Source organism: Schistocerca nitens, chromosome 5 (genome assembly GCF_023898315.1).
Source record: "Schistocerca nitens isolate TAMUIC-IGC-003100 chromosome 5, iqSchNite1.1, whole genome shotgun sequence".
NCBI classification, from domain to species: Eukaryota; Metazoa; Arthropoda; class Insecta; order Orthoptera; family Acrididae; genus Schistocerca; species Schistocerca nitens.
This window is the reverse complement of record NC_064618.1, coordinates 596,869,131-596,893,693: the sequence shown is the minus strand read 5'-3', so window position 1 is coordinate 596,893,693 and position 24,563 is coordinate 596,869,131. Positions and strand designations below refer to the sequence as shown.

Below are 24,563 nucleotides of genomic sequence, written 5' to 3'. Positions count from 1 at the left end.
TTTGTTATATAGTTACTACATGTTTATCAATTACTCTTCAACTATAAAATGCACGGAGAGGTGCTCCACAATGGAATCATTTCTGCGCTGAGATTGTCGGAACTGAGGGCTACAGGTAGCTACGGAATAATATTATGTTTGTAAAAATTATACCGCAAATACAAAACTGAGGATATTTGTGGCAACCATTTTATACTTGCGCTAGATTTTTTATGAGAAAACTATATAAACAACGACAGTTTTACAGTTTTGTTCGTCAAGTCTGGCCGGTGATCATCAGGTAGTGAAGGATGACATACTGTTCATCTGAGTTTGCAACTGAGTACTTGCTGGCTATTATATAACCGCTCATAAGCAACTGAATATTCTTATATATCTATTCACCTCTGTTTGGCATGCATTTTACCCATCACAAAGTAAGAGCTTCTGTTAATTGTTCCTCAATATCGATAAATACCGTAATGCGCAATGTGACGTTTATATCCTGTCTCCGTTGATCCACTGTGGACGTGGGACAGTGGCTGGTCAACTATTTAACAATGAAATTCGCAACAAGTCGCAGTTGAGATGTTATTTTATTTTATTTCATGATTAAGTTGCAATCACGTCTTCGAAGGAAGCACATTGGATATGGTTTACAGTTCACGACATCTAGGAACATACAGACGGCAAAGTGGAATGCCGAAACCGGTAGAAAAAATAAAATATAAAAACATCCCAACTGCAAGGCTGTTAGTGAATTTCATTGTTAAATTTACATCCCGTTGTTAGTAATGATGGCGTGTAGTGACTCCCGGAACACGACATGTTATTCTAAACAAACGAGAGTAAGGTATAAATCATGCATTGCCCTGTTTCTGCATCAAACTGAGTGGACGCTTTTCCATGGTTAATGAAACACTGCTTGTCGCATGGTTTTGTTTCCATACTCGTGATTCCTTTGGTAATGGTTCGTTCCTCTAACGGGTTCCTTTCCAATTGGATACCGACGTAAAACATGCTTCGGCGGTCAAGAGAGCGATGTTTGGATCGTTCAGTGACTACCGTAGTAAAAATATTCTCAAAAGATCTTTCAGAAACCCCTAAGAAATTCTGGTCGTATGTAAAGGCTGTTAGTAGCACCAAAGTTAGTGTCCAGTCACTTACGGACAAGACAGAAACTGAAATTGAGAACAGAAATGCAAAAGCAGAAATACTGAACTTCGTTTTCAAATTTTTCTTTGCAAAGGAAAACCCAGGGGTATTGCCCTGAAAAGAGGAGTGTATTAGGTGACCGTGTCAGTGGGCTTGAGATTCAGCTGAAATCGTTAAAACCGAACAAAGCCCTAGGGATGATGGAATCCCTATCAGATTCTCTACGCAGTTTGCGACTGGGTCAGCCCATCTGTTAACTATAATTAATCTGTCGCAGATTCCTCTAAAAAAAAAAAAAACAAAGAAACAATGCCCAGTAGCTGGCAGAAAGCGTAGGTTACAACTCTCCACAAGGAGGCCGGTAGAAGTGGCCCACAAGGCTACCGTAGAATATCCTTGACATCTATTTTCTGCATAAAAAGACATAATGAGCTCAAACATAATGAGGTATCTCGAACAGAATGACCTCCTCCATGCCATACAGCTTGAATTTCGGAAACATGGATCGTGTGAAACCCAGTACCCACTTTCGTGACATGAAATCCTGAAAGCCATGAATCGAGGCAGTCAGCTAGACGCAGCATTTCTCGATTTCCGCAGACCATACTACTCAGTACCACATCTATGCTTTCTAGCAAAAGTACGATGGTGTGAGTACAAGGCGAAATTCGTGAATGGTTTGAGTGTCTCGTAGTAGAGAAATCGCAGCAGATTATCTTGGATGGAGACCGATCGACAGATGTACATATAACTTCGGGTGTACCCCAGGGAAATGTGTTGCATCTCTTGCTATTCATGTTGTAGAGTAATGTCCTCCCCGGCAATATTAATAGTAACCTCACACTTTTCGCAGATGTACAGTCTGAATGAAGTTGCACAAACGTTCAATCACACCTTGATAAGATTTCACAGAGGATCAAAAACTGGGTACCTGCTTTAAATGTTTGAAACATAAAATAGTTCACTCCACAAAACGAAAAACATAGTAACTTATGAATGTAATATTAGTGAGTCACAGATGGGCTCGGTAGAGCGATACAAATGCCTAGGTGTGACATTTAGTAGGGAAACGAAACCTCAACGATCACATTGGTTCAGTAGTGTGTAAAGCAGGTAGCAGACTGTGGTTTGTTGGTGTAATACTAGGGCAAAGCATGAAGCTGCAAAGGAGATTACTTACAAATCACTCGAGCGATCCATCCTAGAATATTGCTCAAGTGCGTGGGACCCATTCGAAAATTGGACTAGCAGGGAATATTGAATGCATGGAGAGAAGGGTAACGGGAAAAGAGTTTGTTTGACCCACAGAAGAGTGTGACAGAGATGTTGAAAGATTTGAATTGGCGGACTCTTGAAGACAGACGGAAATTATCCCGTGAACGTCGGCTCTAAATGATGAGTCGAGGAACATACTAAAACCCCTGCATATTGCTCCCATAGGGACTGTGACGTCGAAATTAGAATAATTACAACACACACAGAGGCATTTAAACAATCGTTTTTCCCGCAGTGCATACGTGAACGAACGAAGAAAAGCACTAACAACTGGTACAGTGGGACGCACCCTCTGCATGCACTTCACATTAGTTCGCATGGTATAGATGTAGATACAGATCTCGACGTGGAAATTACTGCTTTGGAGTTATTCACTAAGGCGTCTCTAGGATTTTCCGCATTGCAAAGATCCCTTCTTATTTCTCGTAGGTCCAATATCAACCACAGAATCATCAAGCACATCACCAGTAAAGTAATTATAAGCGAGTTATTGTGTTAAGCTGTCATCAAGCACATCATTAACTGAATCACAGAGGCTCTAGGTCCGGGATGAATACGTGCATTTTCTGCATCTTTATCAGCCACGCCCTCTGACGCATCTAAATCAAAATATGAACAGAGGTTTTCAGATTCTGCAGCATCTCCGCTTCACTGTGTCCCTCTGCAGTCATTACGCTACGAAAGAAATGATGCTAATGTAACCCATTATCGAAACAAAACGCCATAAAAATGAATGAACGCTCGTTTATTGCATGTCCTTTTTAAAGACAATCGTTCGGACCACGACATCAAGGGAAAGCAAATGATGGAGTATATCCGACTATGTAACGCAAGAGAGAAGATGTGTATTTTACTTGAACCTAATATCTCAGCGCACATGTGCCTGGCTACATGTTGTGCATGTCACACTATCTGAACATTTCACACATGAAAACCCATGTATAGAGCTCTGTATTCTCGAAGAATGGCAATAAAGCGGTGCTTGTAGAACAGCCTAAATGTAACGCGTTTGTATCATGCCCGTCATATTCTGATTTCAAAACAACGCTTACACATTTTGATGAGAGCCTCTTATGTTTACTTGCTCAAAAAAACCATTTTTATTCGGTACTAATAACTTAGTAGACAACCGTTAGTACACTATACTGTCTCAAACGCAGTTACAATAATTTTTGTCATGAAGAAGTTTCCTGCTCTTCTTTACAATGACACATATATCCTATGACTTTCCTAAACAATACTATACGCTGATGGGAGAAAGCCCTGCAATATCATTACAGCTGCACAGCAGATATATCTTGTAGCAGGTGTAGTTGCATCGATTGAAGTTGCCTGTACGGACTGTTAGCACACAGCAACTTAGTTGTATAAGTGCAACAGAAACTGGAATTTTGTCAAGAAATAGAGACCATTATTAGAAAGAATATTTATAGAAAAAGTTAGGGCTTGTGGCCTCTAGGAAGTGGACGATTAGCAGCACGTTTCACCATTGTGCCTGAGGGCAACGTAGCCCTAATCGTGTGAGAAATGGGAGTCACTAAAATCCCCCCCTTGGACACGCAACACCTGTTGCAGTGGTTTGTTCATCATTAGGAAAAAACATTCTCTTGCTGGCAACAGCAGGAATTTATCGGGGATGCAAGGAATTTGCTACTGAAAATCCAATAGCCTTCACCACATTACCTGTTTGCCTATGCCAGTATTTTGCATTGTTTCAACGGAAGTGGATTTCGCGACACAATAGCTGGCTAGCTTGTTTACTGATACAGTACTACAACGATTATTGACCGGAGTTTGAAAACAGGTAGCTTCATCTTAACCTACAATCCTCTTCAATCGACGCGAGCCAATAAATTGTTCATGACTATAATTTGGTCACTCCGAAGTGTGGATAGTGCGAAGAGATATGATAATCATTTTTAAGATTTCGATGATAGGTCACAACAGAAATAAAAGATTGAATTGTAACGTCGAATTAGTACAAATAATCGTAAGGGTGCCTTTTTCTTCTTATAGATGCACCGCCTCCTATTATTAATAGTACATCAGTCATGTGATTCGTGTTCGGTGTCGCAGAATCATAGCAAAAAAAATGCAAGTCTTAATGAACCAGAGAGATTTAAGCAAGCCTCCAACTCATCTCACGTTTCCAATTTTGCTAACGGCAATGTTTGTTTATACTCACTCACGACGTTAATTTCGATGACGGTTTGTCTCTGTAATTCCTCACTTGATGGAAACCTTAACGAAGAGGGTGCATAGATTCATCGTTAGGAAACTCCGTACTGCTATATAGAGCGCTATCCAGACTTTGTCTCTTCGATCTCGTTAAATGAGCTGGCAAGCAAAACTCCCCAGTCACAACGGGTTAATTTAGAAATTTAGTCACTCTCAAACGGTTCAGCAGTCTATCGCGTTTCTGCTTTCCACTTTTTTCAAGCGGCATGCAGCCTACCACGTAAAGCCACTGAGAGGTGATTATGACGGCCTGCACGTTCCTCGTACTATTCTACTACTCGAATCTACACTGGTACTAAAGGAGGCTTGAGGCTCATTCTTTTACTAGAAGGCATTTTTTGAGTGATAGATAGGAATGAAATTTTAATTCCATGTCTTTGAAATAAGATGTAGAGTCAGAAAGCCTAGTTTCCCCATTGCACTAAAAATTTAATTTTAGTGCAAATACACCGAGGGGAAAAATTCGCAAAACCAAAAAGGAGTTGTGCGACATAAATTAAAACTAGTAAACGTGTTGCTACATCTGAAAGTTGGTTTCTGTTCAAATTTCGCATCAGTCGCGGAAGAGTGGTGCTAGTAGCGCCACTACGAGGAGGTAGAAGAGGTTTGCTTTAAATACACGCTGTAACGGTGGTGAGCGTTTATTACCTTTTAGATTGGACGTGGTGAGCTGATGTTAGTCAAGAATGCCTTTAAGGTGACAAAGACACCATTATCAACACATCTCTGAGTTCGAACGGGGTCGTGTATATGGCTACAAGAAGGTGGATGTGCCTTTCGCGATAGTGCCGAAAGGCTTGGCAGTAATGTAGCCACTGTACACCACTGCTGGCAGCCGTGGTCACGAGATTGTACTGTCGCAAGTACGAGGTGCATTCAAGTTCTAAGGCCTCCGATTTTTTTTCTCCGGACTGGAAAGAGATAGAAACATCCGCATTGTTTTAAAATGCGGCCGCGTTCATTGTCAATACGTCCCAGAGATGGCAGCACCGTACGGCAGATGGAATTTTACAGCCAGCGGCGATTATGAGAACTGTTTTAAATACTTAAAATGGCGACGTTTTCCTTACTTGAACAGCGTGCAATCATTCGTTTTCTGAATTTGCGTGGTGTGAAGCCAATTTAAATTCATCGACAGTTGAAGGAGACATGCGGTGATGGAGTTATGGATGTGTCGAAAGTGCGGTCATGGGTGCGACAGTTTAATGAAGGCAGAACATCGTGTGACAACAAACCGAAACAACCTCGGGCTCACACAAGCCGGTCTGACGACATGATCGAGAAAGTGGGGGATCGCCGAATGACTGTTGAACAGATCGCCTCCAGAGTTGGCATTTCTGTGGGTTCTGTGCATAAAATCCTGCATGACGACCTTAAATTGCGAAAAGTGTCATTCAGGTGGGTGGCACAAATGCTGACGGACGACCACATGGCTGCCCGTGTGGCATGTTGCCAAGCAATGTCGACGCGCAACGACAGCATGAATGGGACTTTCTTTTCGTCGGTTGTGACAATGGATGAGACGTGGATGCCCTTTTTCAATCCAGAAACAAAGCGCCAGTCAGCTCAATGGAAACACACAGATTCACCGCCACCAAAAAAATTTGGGGTAACCGCCAGTGCTGAAAAAATTATGATGTCCATGTTCTGGGACAGCGAAGGCGTAATCCTTACCCATTGCGTTCCAAAGGGCACTACGGTAACAGGTGCAGCCTACGAAAATGTTTTGAAGAACAAATTCCTTCCTGCACTGCAACAGAAACGTCCGGGAATGGCTGCGCGTGTGCTGTTTCACCAAGACAACGCACCCGCACATCGAGCTAACGTTACGCAACAGTGTCTTTGTGATAACAACTTTGAAGTGATTCCTCATGCTCCCTACTCACCTGACCTGGCTCCTAGTGACTTTTGGCTTTTTCCAACAATGAAAGACACTCTCCGTGGCCGCACATTCACCAGCCGTGCTGCTATTGCCTCAGCGATTTTCCAGTGGTCAAAACAGACTCCTAAAGAAGCCTTCGCCGCTGCCATGGAATCATGGCGTAAGCGTTGTGAAAAATGTGTACGTCTGCAGGGCGATTAGGTCGAGAAGTAACGCCAGTTTCATCGATTTCGGGTGAGTAGTTAATTAGAAAAAAAAATCGGAGGCCTTAGAACTTGAAATCACCTTGTAGATCGGACTCCACATGGCCACGTGGCACTACCGAGAGGGAAGACCATCGCGTTCGGTATATGGATCAGGTGCATCGTGCACCATTTGCGGTTGGCGCCACAGTGACACAACAACCTGTTACACATTGTTTACTTGAAGAACAGCTACCAGCCACACGCTCTGTATTCCACTGATCGTAAGCCACCTCCATTTGCATCTTCAGTCGTGTCAAGCTAGAGCTCAAAGGAGGGTAGGGTAGAGGTGTGTTATGTTTTATGATTAAAGCTGGTTCTGCCACGGTGCCAGCGATGGCATCAGTTGAAGACGTACAACCAACCTGTCTGCATGTTAGACACTCTGGACCACAGCTGGAGTAACTGCCTGGGGTGGGATTTCCTATGACAGCAAAAGCAATATCGTGGTTATCCCACGTACCCTGATTACAAATTCGTGCATCTGTCTGGTGACCTGTTGTATGAATAGCATTCCAGGAGTGTTTTCCAACAAGATAACGCTTGACCACCTACCGGTCTTGTAACCCAACATACTCTACAGAGTATCGACATGTTGCCTTAGCCTGCTCAACCACTAGATCTGTCTCGAATTGAGCACGTATGGGACATCATCGACATGCAAGTTTGCAGACTTGCATTGAACACTCTGGCGTTATATCAGTTATCAACCTACCAGCATTTTACATTTGCAGTGGCTCATCTCGCGCTTACATTAACATGCGACCTCAGAATTTGAATCACTTAAATATGTTACGTAGACAAATGTATTTCAAAAATTTCAGTCCTTTACATTAATCATTTTTTGGTGTTGCGAATTTTTTCCAGTCAGTGTAGTTCTAAATTCCTAACCCGCTATTCAAGTGAATTACTTCCCATAATAATCGTTGTTGGGAATGAACAAGTTTCGAAAACATTTCGGTACTGATCCACATGTACACAAATAGAATAAATTCCTACCAAGTTGACTTTTATCTGCCTGATAAGAAAGACCTCATCAGTATTCGGTTCCGTATGTGTACAGTGTCGTATACATTTTTCCAATGTCCTTATCTTGCAGCATTAATACCAAGGGTGGCCACTGAAATTTTACCGGGAAGGAGTAAGACTGCGAAACTGTAATTTTGGAAATAAATGACTTGATCATTTTCTAGATGTGTCATGCCGCAAGATCTAAATTTTGTAGCTAACACAAAATGAATACACAAGATGTTTAGTGGAATCACGAGGATCACTTCGAGAAGTGTACGAGAATTCAGTAATGAATAAAAACTCTGCACTTCAGATTCCAAGAGATGGGGAGAGGATAGAAAGGACATCTATGAGTAATACCACTGTATTCACCCTTTACTGTGGCCTTAATTATGAGGTGTCATCATTTCGGCTTTTGAGACGACAGAGTGTGAAACTAAATTGTCAAATGAGTAGCCGAACTGAACGACAGTGGAATATTATGACCTAATGCAAACATTGTGAGTTAGGGAGGTACTCTATAAAGGTACACTGTTGCACTTCGAAGAGAAACATACAAAAACAACAAGCAATACAACGTAATGCTGAAAGTGAAGCAAAGTATGTCTGTTTAACCTTTGATACTTATTCTGAATTGTAGACTATTCACATGCTATCGATATATTTTTAAGTATGTTCTAGTGCCATGTTCTGGGTTAAGGTATTTTAATTAACATTTCGGAATTATTCTCCTTGCAGAAATGTAGAGTAAATATTTTTTATTTGAGGAAGGAAGTCGCCTCATTTGATTTTGAGGTGTCTTTACCACAGAGAATACATTTAGTCGTCGCACTAATGAAAATGGGCACACATCTGTCCTCGTGAGACAGGAGTGGTAAGATCTTATTGGAACTATGCCGATCACTAAGATAGTTATATAATCGAATCCTCGTTTTACGTCGGCTTCTGGGCTATACAACAACTGGCAAATACACAGACAGTGGGGTCAGTAGTTGGTATCCTTACGATACTTACTTCAAAGTAAAGTTGGGCCTACAACTTGTTAAGATCGGTGTTATGTTTCGCTGCTGTTGAATTATGTCAATAGAAAATCAACCAGGCCAAAACATAAGTAAATGGAAGTAATAAACTGATGAACATTATTTATAACCTAAGAAATATGTAAACAACGATTATAGTATGTAAGAAAAATGTTTTGTAAAATATATTTAAGTTCTTAGCATATCGATGGTTACAGTGAAGTATCCGCTCCAAGCTCTTTGTTGGCGGGAGAGCCCGCGCATTGATACATAGGGAGGGCGGCGAGTAAGCGCGCAGCACTGTCGACAGAACACTCTTGAGTCAACCTTTGTGCAGTGAAGTTAAGTGCAGAGACAGAGCGGTGTGCCACCAGCTATACATTACTTGAAGAATACTATAATTATATAATTGGTAATTGTTCATGAATTATTAAAAATCGACGTCAGGAAGACATCAAAGGTATTTAAGCGCTAACTGCATATTGTAAGTTCGTTGTTACATTTTTAATCTGTCTTATGTAAACGATCCCCAAACTGAAGTTTTATAAATTGAATCATTATAAAGAGTTAAAAATTTATAATCTGTCATTTTCAGACTATATCAGTTTATCTCAGTCAATATCGTATTATTTTTCATTGAACCCAGTAACCACAATATTTAACTTTTGTTGAGTTTTCTCAATTTTTTTATTTAATAATGACATTGAATTTAGCACCAGTAACTTCAATCAAAGAAGTAAATGAATACTATGTACAGTTTTAGCTCACAAAGTTGCAATTCTAGTAAATGACTGCCAACCCAAATAATTGTCAACAATAGATCAGAGTGAGTATATTCAGACATGCAGTCAGATGACGTTATCCAGAGGCGACCCAGTAAAATAAAAGGTAAGGAAAATATATATGTATGTTGTCACGTTCACTGCATAGACAACCAGTACTAAGGGCCACGGCGTAAGCTTATGTGGCTGGCCAATGTGGGCGAGCTGTTCCAGGCGCTTCATTCTGGAAACGCGTGACTGCTACCGTTCCTGGTTCGAATCCTGCCTCGGGCATGGATGTGTGTGATGTCCTTAGGTTAGTTAGGTTTAAGTAGTTCTAAGTTCTAGGGGACTTATGACCTGAGATGTTAAGTCCCATAATGCACAAAGCCATGTGAGCCACTTTGGCTTATGTGTTCACGTCGAAATAATCTTCTTTTAATCAGTTACATTAATATGGTTACCAATAAGGGCACAAGGCGTACAGCACTGTGTACGCTAAAGACTATAAGATCAGACACATTGTCAAAAGCTAGTCCAGGGAGGAAAGCTGCAAGGCACAAAAAGTTCTATTCTCTTTCTCTCTTTTGTCAGACGGAAAGTAAGTTAAATTATTTTATTCTAGACGGGAAGGTTATCGTCTAAACGCATTAAGTTCAATCATTATTTCTTTTATTTATTCGACGGGAAGTTTTCACTCTTAATGAACATTATGCATGAATTTGAATGTATGATGATGTGCTTCCAACAGAAATGAAGAGAATACAGAGGTGAGGCAACAGATAAATGTGCATTTCTTACGCCACCGGACTAGCTTTCACAATGGCGTTTGAGGAGAATGGGATACTAACCACAAACAGGTGTCTGTTCTTAAAATTTTGTGAAGGGGCTGCATCTCTCCTCAGCGACATGGTACGCGATAGGAAGGAGAAAAACTGACATGTTTTCCAACCTTAAAGAAACAGGCTCGCACGTTAAAGCTCAGATTTGGTGCTAAGTGTTTCTTTCACTTTACTTCACAAATGACACTATTATTATGCAACGCTTTTTGTTCTAAAAAGCGTTTGTGACAGACAGTATAAAGTTAGTTCCCTACAACATTTTCAGACTAAACACATTATGGACACTTCATTGCTACAGAGGTCATCAAGAAAGCACGCCACTTTCAGTGTACCTGTTTCTACCAGAGTTAAAGTGGTCTTGTTAGGTCTCAGTTCGGGCCTCATAACCGAGTAATAAAATTTCACCACTTTTGGCTCAAGCACAGTAGAGGCTCATAAGCTTTCTATGCGACGTATAAATTTCAAGAGATATTATTGTGTGTCGCAAAACTCCTTCTTGCTATTTTATTCTGTCAGTGTATTTTCTGCTCGGAGAGAACAGTTGTGGAGGAATTTGGGGCAGTTTTCTGATGATGGCGTTACTCGTAGATAAAAAGGTAGCCTCTTGACTCTGAATCGGATAGAAAGCGGGCAGATTATATTTTGGAGGCGACACTACAAATTTGTTATGTCAGCTGAAACGATATTACTATCGACTGACCGAATCTGCTTAGTCAAGCGACAAGAGTTTGATAGGCGTCTGGATTTTATCATATTTTCTTTCGCAACTATAAATGCCAGCGAAAACTAATAACAGAGGTTCGATGCGGGAAATTAAATCCATCATTTGGTGAAGGCGAGGAAAGTGTGTTAGCGCCGTCGTCACGCCTGCTGTGACGAGAGAGGAATGGCAGACGCTACGCTGTTTACGGCTGTTTGGCGGTAAGTGTCAGATTTCCATAGCAAACGGGTACTACGAGCTGGTGATCATCGCCCTTTGCCCGTCCCCTAATTGCAGGGTCTGCACTTTCTCGTTAGCTTGCTAATTAGCTGAAAGCTCCGCAGGCGGATGTTCCACAGGGTTCTCGTTTATAGAGGTATTAACGCTTCCGCTCCACTACTCGTGCTTGAATGTCGAACCACTCTTCTTCGACAGCAGAATAAACTGAAACGTGTTGCTTCGAAGCGGATGTACGTCGTCTCTGCAGCCTGTCGCCTACTTTGCGTTAGACCAAACACGTGAAAATTTATTACTAACATAATAGAGAAACATAATATAAGAAAAACGAAGTTGTTCAGAATCCTAAGAAATGTCGAGACAAAATCTTACCAAGTAGCAGAAATAATAACTGAGAACAGCAGAGAAGGACAAGTACTATTTTAAGATCTATATAATGAGAGCTCGCAGCTTATCGCTACTGCTGCTTTACTGCAGGGGGCGTTCAATAAGTACTGCAAAACATGCTTTTATGAAAACAGGTTGATTTCATTCAGAATTACAATACACGGTATTACTCCCCACTCTTTCGGCTACAAAACTCTGTTTTCTTTTCTCTTTTTTTTTTCAAAATAATGTTCGTTCAATGTGACGGCTTTACGCCACCTTACTGGGAGGATCTTCACGCCCGATGGTTCCACTCTACTGTTCGACGCCGGAGCCAGCGTCTTGCAGCGTGAATTACCTCCCCATCAACCACGTACTGCTTACTGCGGACAGCATCCTTCATTGAGGCGAGCAGATGGAAGTCGGAAGGTGCGAGGTCTGGGTTATAGGGTTGATGAGACAGAAGAGTCCAACGAAGTTTTGTACCATTCTCTCGGGTGCGCCGATTTGTGTAAGGTCTTTTGATGGTATGGAGAAGGAGAATTTCGTTTGCATTTTTGTAGCGACGAACTAGCTGAACTCGTATTTTTCAGTTTCCTGTGTGTGTGTGTGTGTGTGTGTGTGTGTGTGTGTGTGTGTGTGTGTGTGTGGTGGGGCGGGGGGGGGGGGACACGGGGAAGATCGGACAGGTTTGCGCCACCTTGTTGCGATGGTGACAGAAGCCTGGCCCAACAACTTACTGTGCTTTTGTTCACTGTCAGATCTCCGTAAACATTCTGCAAGCGCCTATGAATATCTGCGATGCTCTCTTTTTCCGTCAAAAGAAACTCGTGACAGCTCTCCGCTTGGAACACACCTCCGCTACATACGCCATTTTGAAGCTTAAGTACATTGGCGCCACCTGTCGGAACTTCATGAAACTATAGGGACTGTAGTGTGAATATTCCATGATGCTACACAGCACATTCTGCACTTTTTCAACCGAAACTGGCCGAGGAAAAAGGTATTGCATTACGTACTGAACGCCACTCGTACAATACCGAAGGAATTACGGAAAGAATAAATGTAAAAATCGGTAAAATTGTAAGGTGAATACTTACCACCGTTACGAGTCACAGAAGTAAAAACATCTATATAACGTTAGCGAGAATGAACATTACCCCCACCCTCAAGTACCTTGGTGTCACCCTAGACCGCCGCATTTCCTGGATCCCTCATCCCTCATCCCTCGAGCGCGCACGGAGGCTTTCTGGCAGTTGTTCTGCCCGCGAACCATACTCGACTGGAACAGGAAAGGGAGGTAATGACAGTGGCACGTAAAGTGCCCTCCGCCACACACCGTTGGGTGGCTTGCGGAGTATAAATGTAGATGTAGATGTAGATGTAGATGTAGATGTAGATCTCCAGATAGTCCAAGCCAAGGCACGTACCTGAATCCATCTCCTTAAACTCCTCTCCAGCCAAACGTGGGGTTTGGACCCCTCCACTATCCTCCGCACTTATCAATTCCTCATCCACCCCATCCTCTGCTATGCCTGTGCTGCCTGGATATCCGACCCTCCCACCTACAATAAGTCCATCCAAATCCTTGAACGCCATGTGCTCCGCCTCGCCTATCGCATCTGCCTTCCATCCCCCACGCGGATCCTTTATGGCTTGATTCACTTCCCACCCCTTCTCCTTTTCCTCTAACCAATACGAATCCTTTACACCTCCCGCAAGCTCGATCCTCCACACCTACATTTCTCTCCCATCCTTGCCCATCCTGGCTCATTGCTGCGCTTGTATTCTTGCACCCTGCCTGCTCTCCATCTTCACACTCTCCATACCCTTGCTCAAGGTGGCTTCTGCCAACTTCCCCTCCCTGATGATGTCTTTGTTCATCTACTCCTACGAGATCTGACCACCCCTCCTCTATCTCCCCATCTTTCTCCCGGGCTCCCTCTCTTCCCCCCCCCCACATTCCTTTATCCCCCCTCCTCTCTTCCTTGTCTCCCTCTTCCTCCCTCCCCCTCCCCGGGGTTTCCAATTCCTACCTTCTCCCGTCCACCCTCCCTTCTTTCTCCCACTGGCTCCTTCCCCCCTTCCTTCCCCCTTACCTGCCTTTCCCCTACACCCAGTGGCAGCCCATCCCCCTTCATCATGTTGGTGTCTGTTCCGCCGATGATCGTCACCACAGTGGTTCTGTGCGCCAGTGTTTCTTCGCTTTGTGCTACGGTGTTTTCATCGGTGTCCTTCTACGTTTGTATATCCAACTGGATATCTACGTTTGTTTTAACTGTTGACCTCCTTTGTGTACCCAGTGCCTTCAATCTAACGGCTTCGTATCTATGATGTTAAGGTTATCATCTTTTACCAAGCATTTTTTTCTTGTCTTTGTTTCCTACTGTATTTAACGTTGTACCTATTGGCAAAAGAGAGGCGTATGTAGGCTGCTGCCGGCTCGCCTCGTAAGAGGAATGAATTTACAATACAGAAAAAAAGAACATTATTCATAGCACAGAATCTGAGTAAATAGGTAAAGTAAGAAGAACAGTAATGAAGGGTAGTAGCAACGAAACACCATAATTAGGAATAATACAGTACAACAAGTGAAATAATTGTGCGCTTTAGATGCAAGAGTACACAAACAAGCTGATATAACAGGAAGATTAGAAGCAGACTGAAATATCAGCAGAAAGCTATCTTTATCACATTGAGCTCTACTGGTCTGAAATACTTCGAGGAAATTCCGGGAGGGTTTTGAAAGGTCTATATTCCGTCCATGGAGAAAGTGCCTGAAACTTTTTACACAGTATTTTTATATCTTTTAGACAGCAATACCTTGAAAAGTCTTTAATTTTGAAGGGATTCTCTGTCTGTTAAAATTATAAATCTTATGTCGCATATGGTGAATATGATGTACACGACGTTCCTAAGTTGTCAGTATGATAACGCATAAAAAGTACTTCAAACATGTTTTGAGTGAAAGTTAATGAGACGACCATTAGAAGTAAATGGCCAAAGGTCTGTCTCGTAAGCATATTTCAGAGTTTTATTTGTGTGATGGGGCTGAAATAACTTTTTCTAAGTTCTTCGATAGAACATCCCTAGTGAAGAAGTGTGTAGTTTAACACAGTTTTGTGGCAGATTACTTGCTATATTGTCGGTATTAACCATTTGTACCGAAGCGTGGAATATCTTATGTGCTTAAGAGACATTTGGAAAACAAAATACAGTTCTGCATCCAAGTATATGCACAGACAGAATAGAATGAAGGAGGAGATTAGCGTTTAACGTCCCGTCGATCACGAGGTTGTCAGACGCAGCACAAGCTCGGACTAGAGAAGGATGGGGAAGGAAATCGGCGGTGACTTTTGAAAGGAACCATCCGGGCATATGCCTGAAGCGATTCAGGGAAATCACGAAAAAGGAAAATCTGGATGGCCGGACGCGATTTGAACCAACGTCCTCCCGAATGCGAGTCCAGCGTGCTAACCGTTGCGCCACCTCGCTCAGTACAGAACTGAATATTTCTATCATGAATGTCACAAATTGTGCTCTGCCAGCAGAGCAAATAACTTATCCTTATTCCGCGCCGGCCAGTGTGGCCGAGCGTTTCTAGGCGCTACAGTCTGGAACCACGTGACCCCTACGGTCGCAGGTTCGAATCCTGCCTCGGGCATGGATGTGTGTGATGTCCTTAGGTTAGTTAGGTTTAAGTAGTTCTAAGTTCTAGGGGACTGATGACCACAGATGTTAAGTCCCATAGTGCTCAGAGCCATTTGAACCATACCATTTGAACCTTATTCCGCCATATAACAGTTCCACCGAGATCGTCATAAGCCAACTCTTGGCTACTTTGACATATGTTACATTATTTGGCTATAAGCTCCACGACAAAAGGGAGGGGCGGAGGGGGGGGTCAAAAACTGAGTTTCTTAATTTCGCCAATTGTGAGTTATTTTCGCCATGTGTTATGTGATTGGTACGATTTATGTGACACTTCCGATCTTACTGTGTTTTACGATAAACTTCCTGTCGGATTAATACTTTGTGCCGAGCTGGGTTTCGGTCCTGGGACCTACCGGCTGAGCTACCCAGGTTCATCTGCGAAATTTGCAGGACCAACTCCTGGCTTCAAGTCCAAGCAAGCCATTTTACTCTCCCAGAGGGTTCACATCAACGTACACTTCGCTGCAGAGTGAAAAATCTTGTCCCGGAATTTTTCTCTAGGCTATAGCTAAGCCATGTCTTTGGAATATCATTTCTTCCTGGAGCACTAGTCGTGCAAGTTCCGCAGGAGATCTTCCGTGAAATTTGGAAGGTAGGAAATGAGGCACTGGTGGAAGCAGAACTCTGAGAAAGGATCGTGAGTAGTGCTTCGATAGCTCAGTAGGTACAGCACTTGCCCACGAAGGGCGAAGGTCGCAGGTTTAGGTTCCAGCACGGCACACTGTTTTAATCTTCCAGAAAGTTTCTTGTCAGCACAAACTTCGTTCTAGGTGAAAAAATTCATTCTGTGTCCTACATAATGTGTCCCCACTGCCTCTCCCCTCACCTCACTCACCCCTCACCATGTAATATCGTTTTAAACTAAAGTCCACAGACATTTATAGCACTTAAAGGATAAATCTTTTACGTACGTACGAAACTGCTACAATGAGACTTTTTTCAATTGGCACTGAATAGCCGTGAACCTGAAACCTCGTCAAATGCTCTTACAGATTTTATCTCGATCTTCCCTGTCAATGCGTGGGCTCCGTGAATCTGCTAATAAAAACTCTGCTCGTCTGTTTAGTGCAGACGGAGCTGCAGGCAGTAGAGTCAATACCACCTTCCTGCCTCTACGTTCCATTGGATCTCTTCTGCGTACCTTACTGGATTAGCATTCTATGGAGAAAGGATAAAATTGAGGAAAGTCTTAGGCACATTGTAAGGATTGATTCTAGAATGGGTCTTGCAGTGCGCAACGGAGTGAGTGCATTATTTTTATCCGGTACTCGAGCCCAGACACTAGCATTTATATTATGGTAAGGTTTTCTGGAGGTGCAGAAAACAGAATCGTTTAAATAAAGGGTTCTATAGATATTTTCCTTTTATACGTTTCATCCAAAACACCGACAAACATTTATCGCTTTTAACTAAGCATTAATACTGTGCTGAGTGTGTTGCGTTACTTCTTAGGATTCGTAGGTGACTTACATTTTCTTAAATGAGTATTCATTATGTTCTTGTGTGTTGTTGCAGTACCACCTGAGAAGCTGGTTATCGTGGAAGAGAGAGGTTCTAACATCCCTCACTACATCCTAGGGCCGTACAACGAGGGGTCCAGCGTGAATATCACGTGTATCGCCACCGGAGGTAAGTACCGTGTCCAAGTGTCTGCTTGATTCTGTAGTGATCGTGGTGTCACTCGCTTCCGGTTACAAATGTTCTCATTAGTGGACAATTTTATCTGCATACTCTCGCTGCCTTTTACTTTTTATGGACTCACATTTCTGAATCAACTTCCTTCACGCAAGTTTCTCAAAATTATCCTCACAGTAACAGTCTAATCATCATTTACTTCGACGTTGACGCGACATACTTTACTCACTTTTGAGGGAAAAATTATATATAAACCTTTTTAAATCCTCACGCGACTATATTCATTTGGTTTTCCGTTGCTCCCGTGTTTCGAATAAAGAGACAGAATGGTTCGTTAAAAACTTTACTTATGATTTACTCTCTCCCCTCCACCGATCCTTTAATGTACAAATCAGTCTGTGTGGTCTCAGCAATTAGTCAGATACTAACGGAATATTAGAAAAAGTATGACCTGTCCAGCTAATTACCAGATCATGTAAAAAAACCTACTCATTTCGTAGACCCTTTACTTCTTTACTCCCTTAATAGTGTCACGGAATGGAACATGTTTTACAGAATTTCTCTTAAAGGATGTCCACGAAGTGCAGGTTTTGTTGTGTATGGTTTGGCAATTATGTTTTGGCGCAGTACCACATGCTCGATAAAGCTGTTAGAAATTACATTTTCTGTTATTGTGGTATCTTACTTTCTATGCAATGAACAGGCTAAATGAAAATCAATTCGGAAGCTTATGGACGTTAAACAACTTTACCGATTATAAAAAAAAGAAAACATAAACACATAATTATTCGATTAAATTTACCATTTTTCATTCTGTCTAATAGTTAAAAACCATATGTGGACATAGCCTGTGACACAAGGTAGTTTACATTTTCAATATTTTAGCGATGACAAACCTTTTATAATGTGCTATTTTTATCCACTTAAAAATTCTTGTGCCTGCGGTCAACGTAAAACAAAAGATTTTAAGACCTGAAGATGACAGAATAGGCTGTCGAAGCCGGTTGTCTTAAGTAAAGAAATATTTTATTCAATCTAGGCTACTGAACAGTTTTTATCACTTCCTTACTATTCATGTTGAGTAGTGGATCCTAATCCATGCTTCTGTCATAAATTTGGAAGACTGTAAACGACCTTTCAGTGTACATTCCGAATTGTGACAAGGTACGGTATAGTCGGTATAGAACCACGAAGCGCCAAGTTTAGAGGATCGTTTGTGCCTAGCAGTAATGTCTCAGAAATAGAATTCATTTTGTTAAAAGTATATTCAAGCAGAAAATACCCTGGGATAGAGTAAAAATATGCTTCCAGGTATGAAACCTCTTTTACTGGCGCCAAAGCGTGTGACGTTTGGAACTAAAGGCGACGATGTACTGAAATTGTGAACCTTTGAATAACGCTGCTACTTGAGAAAAAGCTGCATCGCAGTGTACATGGTCGTGTAACAATCCAGTAACGGCGTCACGATAGAGGCCCTTTGCTTGCAAAAAACGAGGTAGAAGATTTTATTTTCTTATCTTGTGTATCTGGTTGACAGTATGTTCAATCAAGATTTTTGACTTCCAAAACCCTCTTTTTGTGGCCAAAAAATCAAGAAATGTTCGCACTTTTTTCAGGTTTTCGTCTGTTACTCGAAAACCATGCATCCTACTGAAAATGTTACTCATACCAAAACGAAAGAGCACTAAAAAAAATGCGTCGAATGATTTATTCAAACTTCAAAATCGGTGCAGCCGTTTGGCTGTAATCATTTGTCGAAGTACGTTCAGTTTTAACGACTTTTCTAAAAAGTCGGCACTATCGCCTGTAACTCAAAAACAGTTACTGCAAATGAAAAATGTCAAGTTATTAAACTTGCAGAGCATGAAATTTCTTGTTACAAAAGCAAGTATTTTTTCAGTTTTAGGGACTTTTAAGCGTTCATACACTCGAAAGCCAAAGTAATTCCTTTTTGTTGTTTTTCTTTTAAGTCAAAGATAGTGAACGAAACGAAATTTCCAGTTGGAAGAATGCTCTCTAATGAGAACATATGTATTCTCTTTGTATATATTTTTAATTTTCTTCATTCTTGTGCGTTTTTAATCGTTTTCATCCTTGCCTCAAATGGTAAGAGTGGGTTGCTAAATTCGAAAGCAGGTACATGGTAATGACCAATATGTATTTACGTAAGAGTAATATAAAATTTGTACAAATCAACAAATAAAAGAGCATGACAAGGTTAAAGAAATAATTTAAATATGAGAGATTCACATTTTATTAAATTTCAATTCTATCGACATCGTTTCGGAGACTGCGGCAGGTCCTGATCCAGCATCCGCTCTTTAGGATCCATAGCGACACCTTCAACAACTTACTTCTCCTGGAACGTACCTTCTGTTTCTTCCTCATCCTTGTCGATCCAAATTTCTGGAGCGTTCTCGCAGGATTTCCACGACAGTGTTTGCGCGTCGAGGAGCAATTAAGTCCAGACTTGCGACATCCACATACTGATGTGCATACTGTTTTGAATGCGCAGGAAACCATCTTCAGTAGCATGTGTGGTTCCTTATCTTTCTTCATCGTCACGGGAAACAAACCTGTAAATTTTTTTTTCTAGCCCCAATGGCATGGATCCGCTCTGACGCACCTGATCTCATCCAAATATGCGCAGTTGGAATTCCCATGCAGTGCTAACATCGGCTGTTTCCCTGCCTGTGCTATTAAGTTTGAGAGACTGAGGTTTCAACAAATTCAGCAGCTTCCACTTTGACGCTTCTGACGCAGCCAAGATTGCACTTAGTGGTGGGATATCAATGAGTGCCACCTAGCTGCTTCCGATGTTGGCGGTAGACTTCCATGTTTGAAAGATTTTCTCGGGGCAGACTTTACGAAAAGCTCGCACCTGATCTCATCCAAATATGCGCAGTTGGAATTCCCATGCAGTGCTAATATCGGCTGTTTTCCTGCCTGTGCTATTAAGTTTGAGGTTTCAACAAATTCAGCAGCTTCCACTTTGAGGTGTGGCTGTTGGTCCATAAGGTTTATTAATTTCCCTTTTCCTTGGCCAAAAAACGAGGACGTGGTATCACACCCTGTGAAGGTATGGCTGAAAAGGACATACGCAGGATCGAAATGAATGAACTGCTGGAATACCACAGTCCTGCTGATTTCCCTCTTCCCGGTTTATGGAAGTACAGGTTGTTGTAGTAGTTTCCTCGACCCGTTAGGTGAATAACCACACCTATATCCTCGCTTACGATTGCCACACTGCCAGACTCAGCAACTTGGAAATAACTGTTTCCACAGTTAATGAATCGACATCTTCTTTTACCTGTAGCACTTGAATATGTCCATCCTCAAATTTCCTCAAGAGCACAAAAATCAAGTGGCTCTTGTTGCACTTATTTACGAGAAAATTTCCCTTTGCGATTGCAGCATTTGAATCTTTATCGAAAATGATGTGACGAAGAACGTGGTGTCTTTAAACAACGAGATCTTTCAGGCTTTGGTCCCCTTTGAGAAGCATCACTTGGGTAGATAAAAATTCAGAAGTGGAACGTCTTCTTTCCCGATCAGTGTACTTGTCAGACACCATAGCTGGTAGGGACAGATTGCCATGATTTCTTCCATGGAAAGTATTCAACCCGTCAGTCGTGCAGATATTGAAATCGGCGTTATCAGGGATGAGCTGAATGACTCGTTCACTGGTTATGTTAGGATGCTCAGGTCGTACAGCCGAGGACGTCTCCAACAGAGAAGCTTCCATATGTGGAACTGCGATCCCATTTGCAGTAAGAGCGTCTACAGTAAGTCTTGATCCGAATCTCTTGTACATGAATGAACCGAGCCTGATCGATAGTGAAGAGAGAAGTGTCCGTGTCCCTACTGCAGGAAGGAAGACTGGTAGATAGAACAAAGGAAAAAAAGGAAAGAAAGATAGCCGTCCTATCCAACAGTTTATTTCTTCTCGTCAGCAATGAAAGTAGATTAAGGAGAAAATGGTCTTAGACAACCGGACTGGAGTCTCAGAGATCTGATCCTAACGGCTGAGACGGTACAGATCTCAAATATTACCGTCAACGTGAAACTCCGCTACAGGTTTGACGTCTCCTTAGTTCGCTGCCGTACACTGCACGAGTTTGTTATTTCAGCTAATTTTCGCCTTATATTAGACAACAAAAGTGAACGAGAGATCTCGATGAGGCACGGAGTGAAATGAATTTTACCAAAGTGAGTTCTTCTCTGTTGTAGCCGACCAATATGTACTCTTACGTCTGGTGAAACGACATGGCTTTTACAGTCAGCCTCGGCCGTTCAGGTTTGAGTATACTCTTGACATCGACCGTTACGTCAAGTACGATGAAATTAAAAAATAGCCTAATAAAGAAAGAAGATATTAAAGACAGTCACCAAAGACGGAAGAACATGCTCACATGCTCGGATTGGTTGTTAAATCTCAAAAAGCATAAAACATATGAAAAGAAGCCATATACCAATTTTGAAATGAAGTATAAAATTGAAATAAAAAAAAAATCACTCCTCGCCACAATGTCCGCAACATTGTATATAGTGTTTTCGATACCGCGTTTCAGGATACATGTGTATGAGTTTCCGACTTTCGTAAATGGAGCATTATTTAAGGATCGATGTTTATTCTCTTAAGCAGCTTAATCTTCTGCGGTTAATACTTCTGTATTATGATAACAACGAAGCTTTTCCGTTTATAACGGCCTTGAGTTGAAAAAAAAGTTATAGTCTGGCATCGAAAAGTATATCCAGGATAACCAGAAACGTCTTACAATATTCAGATAGAAAAATTCCCTAGAAAACAATACAGTGCTAAGCACAGTGCGTGCAATGAATGCAAGCAACAAAAACGCGATTTCACTAACAACACAGACATGGTTGATTTCAACAGAAGTGTCAGAACTAGAAACTGAGGCAGATTTGAGTCCGAACGACGAGTTTACTCTCGCAGATGCGTCATCTTCCACGAAGTTTCTTTCATACGATAGCGATGAAAGCACTTCAAGACGATATTTCAAGATAATCCGTCAGGCATCTAGTAATGTGCATGTGGCCGTTGGGCTTTAAAATTATCGGTGACTAGCAATATCATTGCGTTCTTTCCTTTCCTGGCACGAAGTATTAAACCTGCTGCAACCTCTGTATGAGGATTTTGACATTAACATTAACCGACAGAAGAACACATTACGAATATTTAGCTACCTCCGTGGCAACGTTATCAAGAGGTAAATCTTAAAATCTATGCAGGGTACAAAAGCTTTATTTGCAGCGTTCCACGCTGTAAGACAGCAGCAGCGTCCCTACCACAGCCTGTAAGGTTTCCTAACCTTCTTAAGTACCCTCAGCTCACAGATGGTTAGCATAACTCGTATATTCAGGAAGAATAGGGTGCTGAAATGAAATATTGCTCTTTTCAGACACAGTTATTGCAAATCCAATACTTGCATTCCCAGAATTCAGATAAAATGAAAAAAAGAAACTGAATAAAACACACAGTGCTAGATGATGTTGCTGGCTGGCAAAGTTATTAAAGTGGGTTGGAGTCATACTAGAACGATGCCTCCCTCAAGATAACAGCAACAACGCATTCTGATTATATGTGAGGGACTGACCGAGATTGTGAATCACTAGTTGAACGTCAATACCACAGGTTGGTTGAAACGCAGGGCTGCAGGTCAGATGTACTCTCTGCAGTGGAGACTGCGTCCTCGGACAAAGATTGCTGGTAGGCCCAGCCTGCCGATATGCTCACCACTGAACTACCCAATGTGTGATGTGGAAACTGGCCGCAGGTACACAACTACAAAGCCCACGGCCGGCGTGCTGTCGCGCCGAGATGTACAGAGAATCACAGCAGGCGCGCCGAAAGAAACCAAGACCGTCCTCTTCGGTGGCTCTCCGCCGATTTTTCGAGCATACTGGGTACCTCGGCCGAACTGCCCAGACTGTCTTTACGGTGGACATGCACCGAATGCCTCCAAAACTCTCCTCTCTTCCCTCTTCGACACGAAATCCTCGTGGAGTCGTCAAAAACTGTCCCCTCCAATGGCCAAGCTGCCCACTCAAACTGCGCCAATGGCGTACTTACAACACCGCGCCAGGACTCCCGGTTAGACACGGCATAGCGGTATTCCTTCGATGAGAAAGTTTGCTGCCAAAATCTGTGCTCTCCGAAGCTGAACTTCGCGTCAGAGAAACGCGCATGCATTCCACTCCTGTGGCAGACAATGCACTCCTTCCTGGAACAAATCATAAAGCTTATCGCCCGTCTGTCGGTCGCACACTTGAGGTGGAGAACAGGTTGCTGGTCATTGTCCTGCTGAAAACTGGGCCGCCCCCGTGGGCCGACTTCATAGCGAGGTGTTACCGCCTATGTTCACAAGCAGAGTGGTCACACTTTTGTAGAATTCCGGATGATATCCTGGAAGAGCCTGCAGGTGTTTCTTTTATTTCTGCCGCCCTGGTCACGTCTTCCTGCCGTCCTCACCGACACGGAAAAAAATCTAGTGCCATAACTATGACTGCTAGCGGCAATCAAACTCTGTCATTCGCTGTCATACCTACAATTAATCGTCCTGATGGCTCACTACGTAGATGAGATGGCTGTAGTACCTTTGCAGGGACTTCACAGTTAGCAAGAGATGAAAGATGGTGTGGCCAAAGGGTTGCTACCTCTCGCTACCTTCCACTGGCAGAAATTATGTCGCTTGGGAAGAGTCTCAGATTAGAAAAGAGAAAAATAATTGCATAAAACCATTCTTGTTCGTTTTAACGGAAAGGAGAAAACGTGGAGAATACTTTGCCAATCATCCGATTCTACTACTCGTAAATATCACCCATCACAGATATATACAAAAGGAGGAACGAACCACTCATCACTTTCACACTATGCTCTGAACACATGGGCTGAAGGCCACGTAGTGATCCGCAATGAATAAATTTGTGGATCGTTGGTCACATCAGTATTTCTGACAAGCATTTTTTTATTGAAGGTCAAAATTAACAAGGCAACATACACGTGTCCAGCAAGGCGACACTCTCACACTTACTGAGGCAAGTTTTATAATTATTCCAGTACAGTTGCACATACATCTACATTTACAAAAATATTGAAGCCCTTTGACAATGAGCTCCATAAAATTCCATATCAGTACAAATTTATCCTTGACTGAAGGTCCTTGCATATCACATACTTTACACAGAGGCACTACTGCTAACTCCATTCACCCCACTTTCACGCACATAGAAACATCTTGCAATAAAATGATGAAGAACTGGTTGCGAAATAGCACAAAAATAGTGAATAATGGATATGTGGATCATCTGTCACTGTGTTGCATGTGAGAAGGAAAGCGTAGACATGACAGGTAAAGAATAAGATTTACATAGGCGACAACGAGGTTACATCGTAATTAATACAGACTATTCGAAAAAATGACATTCATTGATCGCTCTCACATCAGTACCCTAGGAATGGAGATTAATGATACCGACACAAAAG

General features: G+C 42.1%; 1 protein-coding gene across 2 annotated transcripts in view; it reads left to right on the top strand.

Annotated features, from left to right (window-relative positions):
- LOC126259988 (nephrin-like) overlaps positions 1–24,563 on the top strand; it is a 666,808-nt gene that overhangs the window by 493,381 nt on the left and 148,864 nt on the right. For both annotated transcript variants that reach the window (XM_049957120.1, XM_049957121.1), the window contains exon 4: positions 16,937–17,050. In XM_049957120.1, coding sequence (XP_049813077.1) covers positions 16,937–17,050 — 114 coding nt within the window. The remainder of the gene's footprint in view (positions 1–16,936; positions 17,051–24,563) is intronic.